The following is a 13,322-nucleotide window of genomic DNA, read 5'->3' as shown; positions in this document are numbered from 1 at the left end:
AGACAACACAGCTGATCACTGGGGCCTGCTCTGAGCTCTGCTCTGCATGTTAGAGCGGAGCAGGAGTCCGAGAACCGGGGAGACCCTGGATAACGCCACCTCCAGGTGGCGTTATTATCACAGGGCCTCCCCAGGTATTTTTTTCACAATTTATTTTTAGTAACTAGCACACAGATCGCATTTCCCATTACAATTATGGGAAATGCGATCTGATTACTAAAAATAAGTGATACTTAGGGGTTGTAGTGGAATTTTATGAATTCTACTCCAGTTGCCCTGTAGTAACTTTAGGTGAAACTAAAATAATGTGAAAAGGGTGTGATAACACAAAACAGCCTTTTTCACTTTATTTAGTAAAAATAATGATAATAAATAGAGCCCTTGGTGTGAGGTACCTGGAGCACCCCCCTGCACATACACTCTGTGGTGGCAGTGGAATGTATGTGGTGCCCTAGTGGTGACAGTGGTAATGACAAGCTACGTAATGTGTCTACACAGTCTCCCTCAAGGAGACGCTCAGACGCACGACCTAAAGACAGAGAGGAAGACTCGCCTTAAAGGCGTGCATGTGCAGTAGCACATTAGGACGGAGGTCACGCATGTGACGTCAGCACACCTCTGTCGCTATGGGAAACCTGCAGCATTAGCAAAGAGGGGACAGCGCAGAGCGTTTTCCTCAACAGTTTTCGCTTTGCTGATGGTGGCGGACATGGGGAAAGTGCTGTCATTTCCTGATTTATATGGAAATTAGAATCTATCTGCGTCAGAAGGACGGAAACAGTGTGTAGTCCCTCCATGTGCAGATTTAGGAAACGCCCTGAGCAGGGGCGTTTCAAGAGAGGAGGTGGCCCGTGTGCGGACTGCCTCCTCTATCTGGCGGTTCCGTGGCAGCACTGGACGTAGATTCTGGCTTTGTGTCAGAATCAGCTGCACATGTGCGGGTCTTCGGGAAAATGGCAGCCGCCATTTTCCCAGTGATTTTTTCCTGCTCTACAGCGCCGGCTCGGTGCACTTCGGACAGGTGAGTGTAAGACTCTATGGGAGCTGGGTGTGTGGTGCACATGCTGCAACCATTATAGATATACGCCCATGGCCCTGAGCCATGTACTTTTCCCACTCAGCTGGCAGAAGTGATTGTGGCTATAAACAACACTTTACGGCAGAGTTTTCCAAACTACGTCTTTACAGTGCAGGTTTTAAGGATATCCATGCTTGAGTCCAGATGGTTAAATCAAATTGACTGAGGTACCAATTAGGTCACCTGTGCTCAAGAATGGATATCCTTAAAACCTGGACTGTAATGGTGGAGTTTGGGAACCTCTGCATTACGGGGAAGCCACTTGGGAGGAGCATTTGTAAAGGCTCAGATGGGTCAGAACACAGGTTCTCAAACTCTGGACCTGATTCAGACCCGGTTGCAAGCGCTGAGCGCTCGCAACCGGGTCGATGGTGGCCCAGAGCGCATGCGCACGACGGAGCCGGCTCCGTCGGCGCATGCGCGAGACCCGGATAGCGATGGGCAAACCGTCGCTCCGGGTCTCGTACCAAAGGGGGCGTGCTGTCGATGTTGAGTGACAGGACGCCCCCTTTGGTGGGCGGGCCGGGGGGGGGGGGTGGCTGCCCAAACGGAGGCGTTCCCATGTGAACACCTACCGTTTGGGGCCGAAATCTCTCTGGGGCTTGCGGCAACGAGACCCTACCACAAGGGTCTCGTCGCAAGCCCGATTATCACGATGGTCATGACCATCTCGACCATCTTCCTGGTCGCTCGCTATAGCTGTGGGTGGTAAAAAAAAAAAAAAGACCGGCCCTGATTCAGAGCGAGCGCTCTGTCAGAGCGTCCGGCTCTGAATCAGGGCCTCTGTCCTCAGGACCCCAACAGTGCATGTTTTCCAGGTCTCCTCACAGAATCACAAGTGAAATAATTAGCTCCACCTGTGGATCTTTTAAAATGTGTCAGTGAGTAATGAGTACACCTGTGCACCTGCTGGGTGACCTGGAAAACGTGACCTGTGTGGGTTTCTGAGGATCGAGTTTGAGAACCTCTGGATCAGACAATGGAACAAGTGGTGACATGTAAGTGCTGCTACATTACTTAATTAATTTGACCCTCGGCTATATTTACTAAAGTGCAGGTTTTTACAAGTGGCGATGTTGCCCATAGCAACCAATCATACTCTACTTATCTAGCACCTTCTAGAAGATAATAGCTAGAATCTGATTGGTTGCCATGGGCAACATCTCCATCCAGACTTTAGTAAATATACCCCATAGAGTCTATTAGATCAGGTGCAGCAACATTGTTAGTATCAGCCGCATATTGTATGTGTGGTAACAGTAATAGTAATACAGACATGTAACCTGTGTCTTTCACGTGTCTCAGGTTTTATATTACAGATATAGGTAATATGTGACTCAGCAGCTGTTGCAGAATTAAAGGTCCCATGCAAAGGTTACCTGCCCCTGTTCTGTATCTCTATGGTTATGGCATTTTTATTAGGTGGCTGCATGTAGTGAGAGAAGTGCTCAGGTGTGTGTGATCATTACCTGCCCCAGGTGGGGGTATTAGCAGCTGATGGGAGGGGTATAAAGGGCTGATCCCTGCACTCCTGTCCTTGTGCTGTGTGTCCTGCAGGCAGAATGGGGATGTGGGTGAGGTGGAGTTGGCTGCTGGTGGTTGTGCTGGTTTATGGATCAGGATTTGCCAGTGCTGGGGAGCATGTCTTGGTTAGGCGCCAGTCAGACAGTTGGTGGAGACATTACCAGCCTTCTGAGAGGGGCTCTCCTAGAGGGTCTCATGTGGGAGCTGCTCAGCCTGTATCTGGCCTGGGGTCTCCCAGATGGGGTGCTCAGCCTGTGTCAGGATGGGGGTCCCCTGTTAGGTATGATGGGGGGGCTGCTCAGTCTAGACAGTTGGCACCACCCCAGAACTCTCCTATCAATGTGCAGTGTGGTGAGTACTCAATGGCGGTGACTGTGATGAGAGACCTGTATGGGAATGGGAAGCTGGTGAAGGCCTCAGATCTGAGCCTAGGACCCCAGTCCTGCAAAGCTGGTTCCCAGAGCACCGATACCAGTGTGGTCTTCGAGATTGGCCTCCAGGAGTGTGGAAATGGATTACAGGTAATGCTGGACTGTGCTTTGTTGGTGTGACATGTTTATTTTGCCCTGTGATAGTGTCCCTGTTACCTGGCCATGGGGGAGGCAGCCATTGTGTGGAGTGCTCCAATAGACAGCCTGTCCATTCCCTAGCATCTAGTGATGTGACTGAGGCAAGAGACTCTGGCTCCCAATGAATTCACAGGTTATATACTCTGGAAAATCTACCTGCAATCTAACATGTGCAGGCCTTCAGATGGTGTAGTCACTAGTCTATGTATATAGCATGCTGTGCAGTTAGTTGATATAAAATCAGGCATTTGACAAGGTCCTAACTAGGGGTGAGCGGGTTCGGATTTCTGAAATCCGAACCCCCCCGAGCCCCCCCGATCTGAGTCAGGCTCGACTTTTCCCGCCTGACTCGGATTCTGAAATCGATGCAAAACGTCATCTTCCCGCCTTCCGAGTCTCGCGGGTTTTGGATCCTATATAAGGTATCCACGTCGGCGCCATTTTCTCACTCAGCTGTGGACAGTGAAGAGGGAGGGTGGGAGTTAGGGCTGTGTAGTGTAGTGTAGTGCTGCTGTTGTCCACTACTTCAAAGTCCATAGGGGCTGGCTGTGTTGTGCTGTGCTGCTGTTGTTAATAGGGGCTGTGTCCACTACTTCAAAGTCCATAGGGGCTGGCTGGACTGTGTTGTGCAGTCAGTTCTCCATAGGGGCTGTGTCCACTCCAAAGTCCTGTGCAGTGTCCCAGTCCTAAAGGAGTGCTGTAGTGTTGTCCAGGGGGTGCTCTGTCCATCAGGGGTGCTCCCCCCAAGTGCTAAAAAAATAATATATTTTCTGTGTTTGTGAATTGTGTGCGCAGTAGCCGCACGTGCATCAACAAAGTAGTGCCAAGCGTGCGCCTGTGTCATAAGTAAAGGGCCGGCTGGCTTGACCGTTAAAGGGTGCTGTAACCCACAAAGTACACTCCAGTCCAAACCAAAAAAAAAATTATTTTCTGTGTTTAGCCGCACGTATATATCAAATCGATATAACATAAATGGAGGACCAAACTTTCTCCGATAAAAATAAAATAGAGAAAGATCAAGAACCACTTCCTCCTAGTGCTGAAGCTGCTGCCACTAGTCATGACATAGACGATAACATGCCATCAACGTCGTCTGCCAAGGCCGATGCCCAATGTCATAGTAGAGGGCACATACAATCCCAAATGGCAAAGTTCAGGAAAATGACCTTGAAAAAGACATTTAAATCAGCTGAAGAGAAACGTAAACTTGCCAATATGCCATTTACGACACGGAGTGGCAAGGAACGGCTAAGGTCGATCCCTAGTATGTTCATGACTAGTGGTTCAGCTTCACATGACGATGGAAGCCCTCCTCCCACTAAAAAAATCAAAAGAGTTAAGCTGGCAAAAGCACAGCGAAGAACTGTGCTTTCTAAGAAGATATCACAAATCCCCAAGGAGAGTCCAAGTGTGGTGGTGGTTGCGATGCCTGACCTTCCCAGCACTGGACGGGAAGAGGTGGCTCTTTCCACCATTTGCACGCCCCCTGCAAGTGCTGAAAGGAGCACCCACAGTCCACTTGCTGATATGCCAATTGAAGATGTCACTGTGGATGTACAACAGGATGAGGATACTGGTGTAGCTGGCGCTGAGGAGGAAGTTGGCGAGGAGGATTCTGATGGTGATGTGGTTTGTTTAAATCAGGCTCCGGGGGAGACAGTTGTTGTCCGTGGGATGAAAAAGCCCATCACGGTCATGCCTGGGCAGAAGACCAAACATTCCACCTCTTTGGTCTGGCAATATTTCTATCCAAATCCGGACAACAACTGTCTTGCCATATGTACCATATGTAAAGGTGAAATAAGTAGGGGTAGGGACGTCAACCACCTAGGAACATCCTCCCTTATACGGCACCTGCAGCGCATTCATAAAAAGTTACTGTCAAGTTCAGAAACTTTGGCTAAGACAGTAAGCAGTCCAGGGACACCTAAATCCCGTTGTCCTGTTGTATCCAAGAGCCTGCAAACCACACCGTCAACTCCCTCCTCGTCAATTTCCTCCTTAGTCAGGATCGGAAGTAGTCCTGCAGGCCATGTCACTGGCATGACTGACTCTCCTATCCGGGATTCCTCTGGAGGATCCTGCATTGCTACGCCTACTGCTGCCGCTGCTGCTGCTGGGAGTCGTTCATCATCCCAGAGAGGAAGTAGGAACACCACTACTTTTACTAAACAATTGACCCTCCAACAGTCCTTAGCGAGGAGGATGAAGTACGACAGCAGTCATCCTGAAGCAAAACGTATAACTGAGGCCTTGACTGCTATGTTGGTGTTAGACGTGCATCCGGTATCTGCCATTAGTGCAGTGGGATTTAGACAATTGATGGAGGTAGTGTGTCCCCGGTTCCAAATCCCGTCTAGATTCCACTTCACTAGGCAGGCGATACCGAGACTGTACAGAAACGTCAGAAAAAGTGTCCTCAGTGTCCTGAAAAATGCCGTTGTACACAATGTCCACTTAACCACGGACATGTGGACAAGTGGAACAGGGCAGACTAAGGACTATATGACTGTGACAGCCCACTGGGTAGATGTATCACCTTACGCAGCAACAGCAGCAGCGTCACCAGTAGCAGCATCTCAGAAACGCCAGCTCGTTACAAGGCAGGCTACGCTGTGTATCACCGGTTTCAGTAAGAGGCACACCGCCGACAACCTCTTAGAGAAACTGAGGGAAATCATCGCCCAGTGGCTTACCCCACTTAGACTCTCCTGGGGATTTGTGATATCTGACAACGCCACCAATATTGTGCGGGCATTACATCTGGGCAAATTCCAGCACGTCCCATGTTTTGCTCACACAATAAACTTGGTGGTGCAGAATTTTCTGAAAAGCGACAGGGGCGTGCAGGAGACGCTTTGGGTGGCCCGAAAAATTTCTGGCCACTTTCGCCATTCAGCGACTGCGTGCCGAAGACTGGAGCGCCAGCAAACACTCTTGAACCTGCCCCGCCATCACCTGAAGCAAGAGGTTGTGACGCGGTGGAACTCAACCCTCTATATGCTTCAGAGGATGGAGGAGCAGCAAAAGGCCATACAAGCCTATACATCCACCTATGACATAGGCAAAGGAGGGGGTATGCACCTGACTCAAGCGCAGTGGAGAATGATTTCCGTGTTGTGCAAGGTTCTCCAGCCCTTCGAACTTGCCACACGTGAAGTCAGTTCAGACACAGCCAGCTTGAGTCAGGTCATTCCCCTCATCAGGCTTTTGCAGAAGCAGCTGGAGAAAGTGAAGGAGGAGCTAAGACGGAGCGATTCCGCTCGGCATGTGGGACTTGTGGATGAAGCCCTTCATTCGCTTTGCCAGGATTCCAGGGTGGTCAATCTGTTGAAATCAGACCACTACATTTTGGCCACCGTGCTTGATCCTAGGTTTAAAGCCTATGTGGTGTCTCTCTTTCCGGCCGACACAAGCCTGCAGAGGTGCAAAGACCTGCTGGTGAACACACTGTCAGCTGAAGCGGAACGTGACACGTCAACGGCTCCTTCTTCATTTTCTCCCGCAACTGGGGCTGCCAGGAAAAAACTTAGGTATCCTAAGCAACCCGCTGGCGGTGATGCAGGGCAGGCAGGACCAAGTTTGGACATCTGGTCCGGACTGAAGGACCTGGCAACAATTTCTGACATGTCTACTGTCACTGCATATGATACTGTCACCATTGACAGAATGGTGGAGGATTACATCGGTGACAGCATCCAAGTAGGCATGTCAGACAGTCCATACCTGTACTGGCAGGAAAAAGAGGCAATTTGGAGGCCCCTGTACAAGCTGGCTCTATTTTACCTGAGTTGCCCCCCCTCCAGTGTGTACTCCGAAAGAGTGTTTAGTGCAGCCGGGAACCTTGTCAGCGAAAGGCGTAGGAGGTTGCTTCCACAAAATGTGGAGAAGATGATGTTCATCAAAATGAATTATCAGCTCTTCCAGGGAGACCAGCCTCCAGAAGGTACAGAGGGACCTGTGGTGGTGGATTCAAGTGGGGACGAGTTAATACTTTGTGAGGATGTACACACTGAAGAGGGTGAGGAATCGGTGGATGAGGAGGATGAGGATGACATCTTGCCTCCGTAGAGCCAGTTTGTGCAGGGACACATTAATTGCCAGCTTGTTTTGTGGGGGCCCAAACGAACCAATCATTTCAGCCACAGTTGTGTGGCAGACCCTGGCGCTGAAATGATTGATTTGTTAAAGTGTGCATGTCCTGTTTATACAACATAAGGGTGGGTGGGAGGGCCCAAGGACAATTCCATCTTGCATTTCTTTTTTTTCTTTGCATTATGTACAGTTTGGGGCCTAGTTTTTCTAACTGCCATCCTGTCTGCCACTGCAGTGTCACTCCTAGATGGGTCACGTGTTTGTGCCGCCCACTCGTGTCACTTAGCATAGTCATCCAGCTACCTCGGTGCAACCTTTTGGACATGAAAACACTATTGTGAGGTGTGAGGTGTTCAGAATAGACTGGAAATGAGTGGAAATTAAGGTTATTGAGGTTAATAATAGCATAGGAGCAGAGAAACCAACAAATTCTGTGATTTTAGCTGTTTTTATGCTTTTTTAAAAAAAAATACAGATCCAAAACACAAAACCCAGAACCCAAAACACGGAAGGGTGGTTTTGGCAAAACCAATCCAGATCCAAAACACGAAGAAAGATCCAGATCCAAAACCAAAACACGAAAAGTGGCCGGTGCACACCCCTAGTCCTAACCATTCAGTGGCTCCTTCTCATGGCATATGTATGTTATTACTGACCAGCCCCGAGGCAATGACTTCTCATGCTTGGGTGAGGATTTAATTTTTCTCACTTGCTTGTCCATTTCCACTGCTTGAATTGTGATGAATTAATGTGCACCAATGAGGCTGTAAACTCTTCCCTACATGTATCTGATGTGGTTCCATCTGTGTTGGATGGGATTATGTTGTCAGTAGGAACATTCATGGTCCTATTCTCCTATGCAGGGATAACGCTTTGTATATTTTCTTTATTCCCCCCTCTTGCGTTATTTTAGACCCTATCCCACTGACTCTCATTCACACCTGCTAACTGGCCTTGTCAGGACCCAAACTTTTTTCCTTCCAAGTCCCTCCATCTGTCATGGCAAAGCACTTCTGGCCTCTGTTCCTGTAAACTAACAACCAGCTGGGAATAACTTCTGCAGACTGGGTGATAAAGAATTCTCTATTTTGTCCTACAGATGACTGCAGACTGGCTGATCTACTCAACCACCCTGACCTACAGCCCAACATCCCCCAGAGGTGTCCCCATCATTAGGACTAACTCTGCTGTGGTTCCCATCCAGTGTTTTTACCCCCGGTGAGTCTACACCAGTGATGGTCGGCTGCATTCTAGATGGATAGGCCCTAATTTTTCAGCAGGCTAACCACCTGGTTTAGTCTCTAGAGGTATCTGGATGACAGGTTCCAAGTGGTAGAAACTGGCTTAAACTAAAGGTGTGGCAGAAGTCTTGGCATGGGTCCTCTTGCAGGACACGAGTTAAGTTTGGATTGATTTTTCCACTAGGGGTACCTTGCCTGAGGGTCTGTAGTCTATGCTCCTGAGATGTGCAGAATAAGTTGATTCAGTAGTACATGATACTTGGTTTTTGAAGCCAAAAACTGTTAACTTGGGGTTTTTTTTGTATATAGTATGAGGCCAGATGGCACTGGGATGGAAGGTCTACAGTGTCTAGATGGGCAGATGGTCGACACATGAGAGATGCCCATGGCTTAGCACTTATGGCTAAATCATACTGACTAAAGTAGTAATTGAGGGGTCTATTTACTAACCCTTTGGATGGAGATAACTTTGCTCACTTTAAGTCCCAACCAATCAGCTCCTAACTGTCATGTCACATGCTGTATCTTAAAAATGACAGGAGCTGATTGGTTAGGACTTAACGTGAATGGAGTCATCTCCATCCAAGGCTTAGTAGATATACCCCTGAGTCACCAGTAGCTCAGGCATATGGATACTCTTCCATTGCAGGAAAGGAATACTGTTATATCTGAGGGTCTGTAATTTGCACTTTCAATATGACGTTCTCTTGTTATACAGCATATGATTGTGGCTGTTCCTTTATAAGATTCATTTTACCCAGTCTATAGATTCACTGCTGATATGCTGGTTTCTAGGATCTGAGGCTCTAGCCTTATTCTAAGTTTAAGCAAATCTAAAATCAGACATAACCTCTAGGATTTAATAGAGGACCAGGAAGTAATCATTATCACATAGACAAATTAAAGCAGAATTACCAACATCCAATCTAATACTGGGCCACTGCTGGTGGGCTTTATTCTGTTCTGTAGACATGGTAATGTGAGCAGTGAGGCCATCAAGCCAACATGGGTTCCGTTCCATTCCACCGCGTCCTCAGAAGAGAGGCTGTCCTTCTCCTTGCAGCTGATGACTGGTAAGTGAGGTGGTGGCTATGATGGTGCTGGGTCTGGTTTGGTCTCTAACCCTCTGATTACCTTACAGATGACTGGAGCGCCCCCAGACCTTCCTCTGTCTTCCAGCTGGGGGACATGTTCTACATAGAGGCCTCTGTGGACACTCAGAACCACGTCCCTATGATGCTATTTGTGGATGGATGTGTGGCCACGCTGTCTCCTGATGTCCAGTCTGACCCTCACTATGACATCATTGCCTACAATGGGTATGTTATACCAGTGACTGTCCAGCTGCTGTGGTCATGGCTCCACGTTCTGCTAAATCTGTGTCCTATTGTGCAGGTGCCTGGTGGACGGTAAACAAGAAGATTCCTCTTCTGCCTTCACATCCCCAAGGACCCAGCTAAGCCAGCTCCGCTTCATGGTTGATGCTTTCCGGTTCACTGGGACCGATGTCTCTTTGGTGAGAATTGGGATTAGATGGGCCTATACCTGATCTATGGTAGATAATGCTGACAAGTGTTCATGTTCCATCCTAGTAGCTGTATACATTTAGGCCTATAGTCTTTCCTGTGTCATGAGTATTATCTCTCTCCCTCCCCAGATCTTTATCACTTGTTCTCTGAGAGCTGCTGCAGCCACTCAGGTCCCAGATCCCATGCACAAGGCCTGTTCCTACATGAAGGTGTCCAGCAGGTGAGTTTGTCCTAATGTAGCTTCTATACATCTTGCATTTGCAGCAATCAAGGAATATAAATATTGTGAGGAGAACTTGTTGCTGTACAGTTACATCTGGTTTTATCTGAGGCAAACCAAATGCTGACCTATATAAAACATTATTTTGTAACTGGAAGCAGCCATTTTGTGAGCAGCCTGTGTTCTCATAAGCTATATTCAGCCCACAAAATGGCTGAAGAGCTCACACTGTATGTTAGTGTAGCTATGATATGCTGTGTTCTCCGTAACTGACCATCAGACACAAGGACCCCCACCACTCTACCACCCCTAACTGAGCAGTATGAGACTGTAATGTGTGTTATCTAACTAGCCTGAGGCCTGGTTTGTCTCCTTAGCTGGATGGCTGTGGATGGCCCCAACTCAATTTGCCAATGCTGTGACTTTGGCAACTGTGCTGCTCAGAGCAGGAGCCTGGGACCAGTCTACGGGAGACAAAGAGGAATTGGCAAAAGAGAAGTGGCAGATGGTGAGTTCTGTACCTGATTCTTACATTTGAAATGGCTGCCTATGCCGGGTTATTTACACAAAGCATGGTAACTTTATCTCTGGAACATTATTTTAAACCTAATCACACTCCACGCTAGTGTATGGACAAATGTGGTTGCTTGTCTTCTAACATTTAGATTCCACCAGTAAGTGTCTGCTCAGCTATGCATCTTGATTTGGGGAGATTAAGTTGCAGCTTGAAATCCCAAAAAGCTCAATTGAATACTGATCAAATGTCTCAAGGATCAAATCTTCTACCTTTAGAGTTGTTTGGAGACTATTCCAGAGTCTGCGTTGCTGTCAATATGATTTGCTTTTTACACTGATTTGGGTTTTACACTGTACAACTAAGGCAATGGTCTGAATACTTTAGCCTCCCCCCGGCTGTCCTGGGTGCACCTCAGGGTAGACATGCATTTTTTTGGGTTTGGGTGTCACTTACAGAAGATGCTATTCTCTCCTGCAGGCCCTGCTACAGAAGAACATGGATCAGCGACTTTGGGTCCTCTGCTGGTGGTTGGAGCAGAACGTCTCCAGGCTTCTAGAACAGCAGCAGAGTCCGGGCACCTAGAGCAGTGGGTGCTGGTGGCCATAGTGTCGGTCAGTCTGGTTGTGTTACTTGGCTTTTTTGCTCTGACTGTAAAACGCATTGTGAAGAGACATGCTCATGTACAGGCTGCAGGGAAATAAAATGCTTCAAGTCTTAATTCTTGTGTAATATTGTATGATGGGTTCAAACAAAGCAAAAAAATGGTTTTATTGTCCTAGTACTGGCTTCATATAATCGCTGCTGTCAGTGTTGGCTTAGATGCAGCATAGACCCAAAACTTAAACAATGATCAAGGTTGTAGTCTGTGGGTCGGCTCCTGAGGCTCTGTGCTGTCTTCTCCTGACCACACCATTCACCTCTAGGAAAGCACTCTCCAAAACTAAGTTGGTTGCATGGGTCTAGTGCTGGCTTTGTATAATCTCTGTTGGCAGTGCAAAATCGGCAACAATATCCAGTAACTAGTGCGAATGCAGCAGTGACCAAACACGTACACAGTTATCAGTGTTGCAGCCAGCAGAACACTGCGGTGCTTGTACATTGTCCATTGGGCCAACAGCAGTGGTCCTGCCCTTTGCAATAATCTTTTTAACTTGGACACTTGCATGTATAGATGGTGGCTCCAGCATGGTTTTCTACAAACCATTGCAGGCATACAATTGGCAATAGCTGCAACATCCAAGATAACAATGAGTGATATATATTTAGCAGAGTGGTTCTTAACTGTGACCCTAAGTCTTCCCAGTGGGTAATGTTTCAGGCTTTCTGCCTGTGGGATGACTGACTTGGCAACATAGATTTAACTTGCATGTGCGTCATTAAAGAAACTAACCCATGACCAGTCAGTGGTACCTGGAGGTGAGTATTGGCAGAACCTATAGGTGCCAGCGGTGTGTGATGGAGGTCAGTCCATGCAATTAATAACTTAAACAGGGGATGCAGTTTAAACTAAGGTTATTGTGGCAGGTAGGCAATGCAGTAATTGTCTAATAGGTCCTGCCAGGAATACATTAGTGCAGGTGGTGTGCAGTTCCTGGAGTACACCTGTGCATGCATGAAGTGTAATGTAATCTGTGCTGACAGTGGTAATACACAGGCTCTATTGTGTCTGTGCAGTGTCTCCCTCAAGGAGACACCCAGGGGCAGGTCCTTGTCTCATGGAGGGCAGAGGAGAAGGACAAGATGTGCTTTGGGTCTAAGGGACAGAATCCTTGATACCCTGCAGCAGAGATGGCACTGAGTGTTCTCTAATACTGAGAACCACTCATAGCTCTATTTAATACAGGGCTCGATAAAATTTTGTAAAATCTAGGAGCCAGACCATCGTCCATTACCAAAATATATGAAAGCTTATATAGACACCACACATGCCCTTTCAGTGCTCCTCAACCTCCCCCACATACAATCAAATCACCACACATGCCTCTTTAATGGTCATCAGATTCTGCATGCCCATACCAGCCCCTTGTAAATGTGTGCCCAGTACTAAGCCATATGTAATAATGTTGCGCGTGCACAAAATAAGAGTACTTACCTTTAAGCCCCGATCCTGCTGCCATCCACCACTTTTCAGAACTATGGGAGAGATGTCATGACATCTCTCCCACAGTGCCAGTGGGGGGAGCCAGATGCCGGAGCTCAGGTGTGAGCTGCGGGGAGTTGGTCACCTGCTGGTAAAATTTCAGCGGGCACCCAGTAAATGGAGCCTCCCTTGGGGGGTGGGGAGGAGGGATGTTGACACACCCTTGAAAAAAACCTGTGGCTGGGACTAAAGATCTTGTGTTACCCTGGCGCCCGGGATTTGTTTAGCCCTGATTTAATATACTGCAATAAGGCTAAATTGGAAGTGTGTGTGTATACTGATATATATCTCACAAATTTTTTATTCTCTAATAAAACTTTGACTGCCTATTTAATATAGATCTAAATAGAGATGTGTACTGAACCCCATGTTTTGGATCTGTATCTCCCCTGGTTTTGGATCTTTTCCC

The 13,322-nt window shown here is 47.7% G+C and overlaps 1 protein-coding gene across 1 annotated transcript; it reads left to right on the top strand.

Annotated features, from left to right (window-relative positions):
* The first annotated feature begins 2,607 nt into the window (after positions 1-2,607).
* Positions 2,608-11,491, top strand: LOC148473756 (zona pellucida sperm-binding protein 3-like). The gene is made up of 8 exons (XM_088459525.1): positions 2,608-3,123; positions 8,366-8,484; positions 9,477-9,580; positions 9,649-9,826; positions 9,903-10,023; positions 10,165-10,256; positions 10,634-10,764; positions 11,251-11,491. The coding sequence occupies exons 1-8, from the start codon at positions 2,641-2,643 to the stop codon at positions 11,472-11,474; spliced, it is 1,452 nt and encodes a 483-aa protein (XP_088315651.1). The 5' UTR covers positions 2,608-2,640; the 3' UTR covers positions 11,475-11,491.
* The last annotated feature ends 1,831 nt before the right edge of the window (positions 11,492-13,322 follow it).

The sequence above is a fragment of the Taudactylus pleione genome, unplaced genomic scaffold, assembly GCF_031769625.1.
Source record: "Taudactylus pleione unplaced genomic scaffold, aTauple2 ptg000913l, whole genome shotgun sequence".
In the NCBI taxonomy this organism is placed as follows: domain Eukaryota; kingdom Metazoa; phylum Chordata; class Amphibia; order Anura; family Myobatrachidae; genus Taudactylus; species Taudactylus pleione.
This window is presented reverse-complemented; position numbering and strand designations above follow the sequence as displayed.

What these genes read in the sequence shown, in the direction of transcription:
- LOC148473756 (XM_088459525.1), top strand. Translation starts at nt 2,641, where the DNA reads ATGGGGATGTGGGTGAGGTGGAGTTGGCTGCTGGTGGTTGTGCTGGTT. An exon ending in CTCCTTGCAGCTGATGACTG is followed by an intron (nt 9,581 to 9,648) that starts GTAAGTGAGGTG and finishes ATTACCTTACAG; the next exon opens with ATGACTGGAGCGCCCCCAGA. An exon ending in TACATGAAGGTGTCCAGCAG is followed by an intron (nt 10,257 to 10,633) that starts GTGAGTTTGTCC and finishes TTGTCTCCTTAG; the next exon opens with CTGGATGGCTGTGGATGGCC.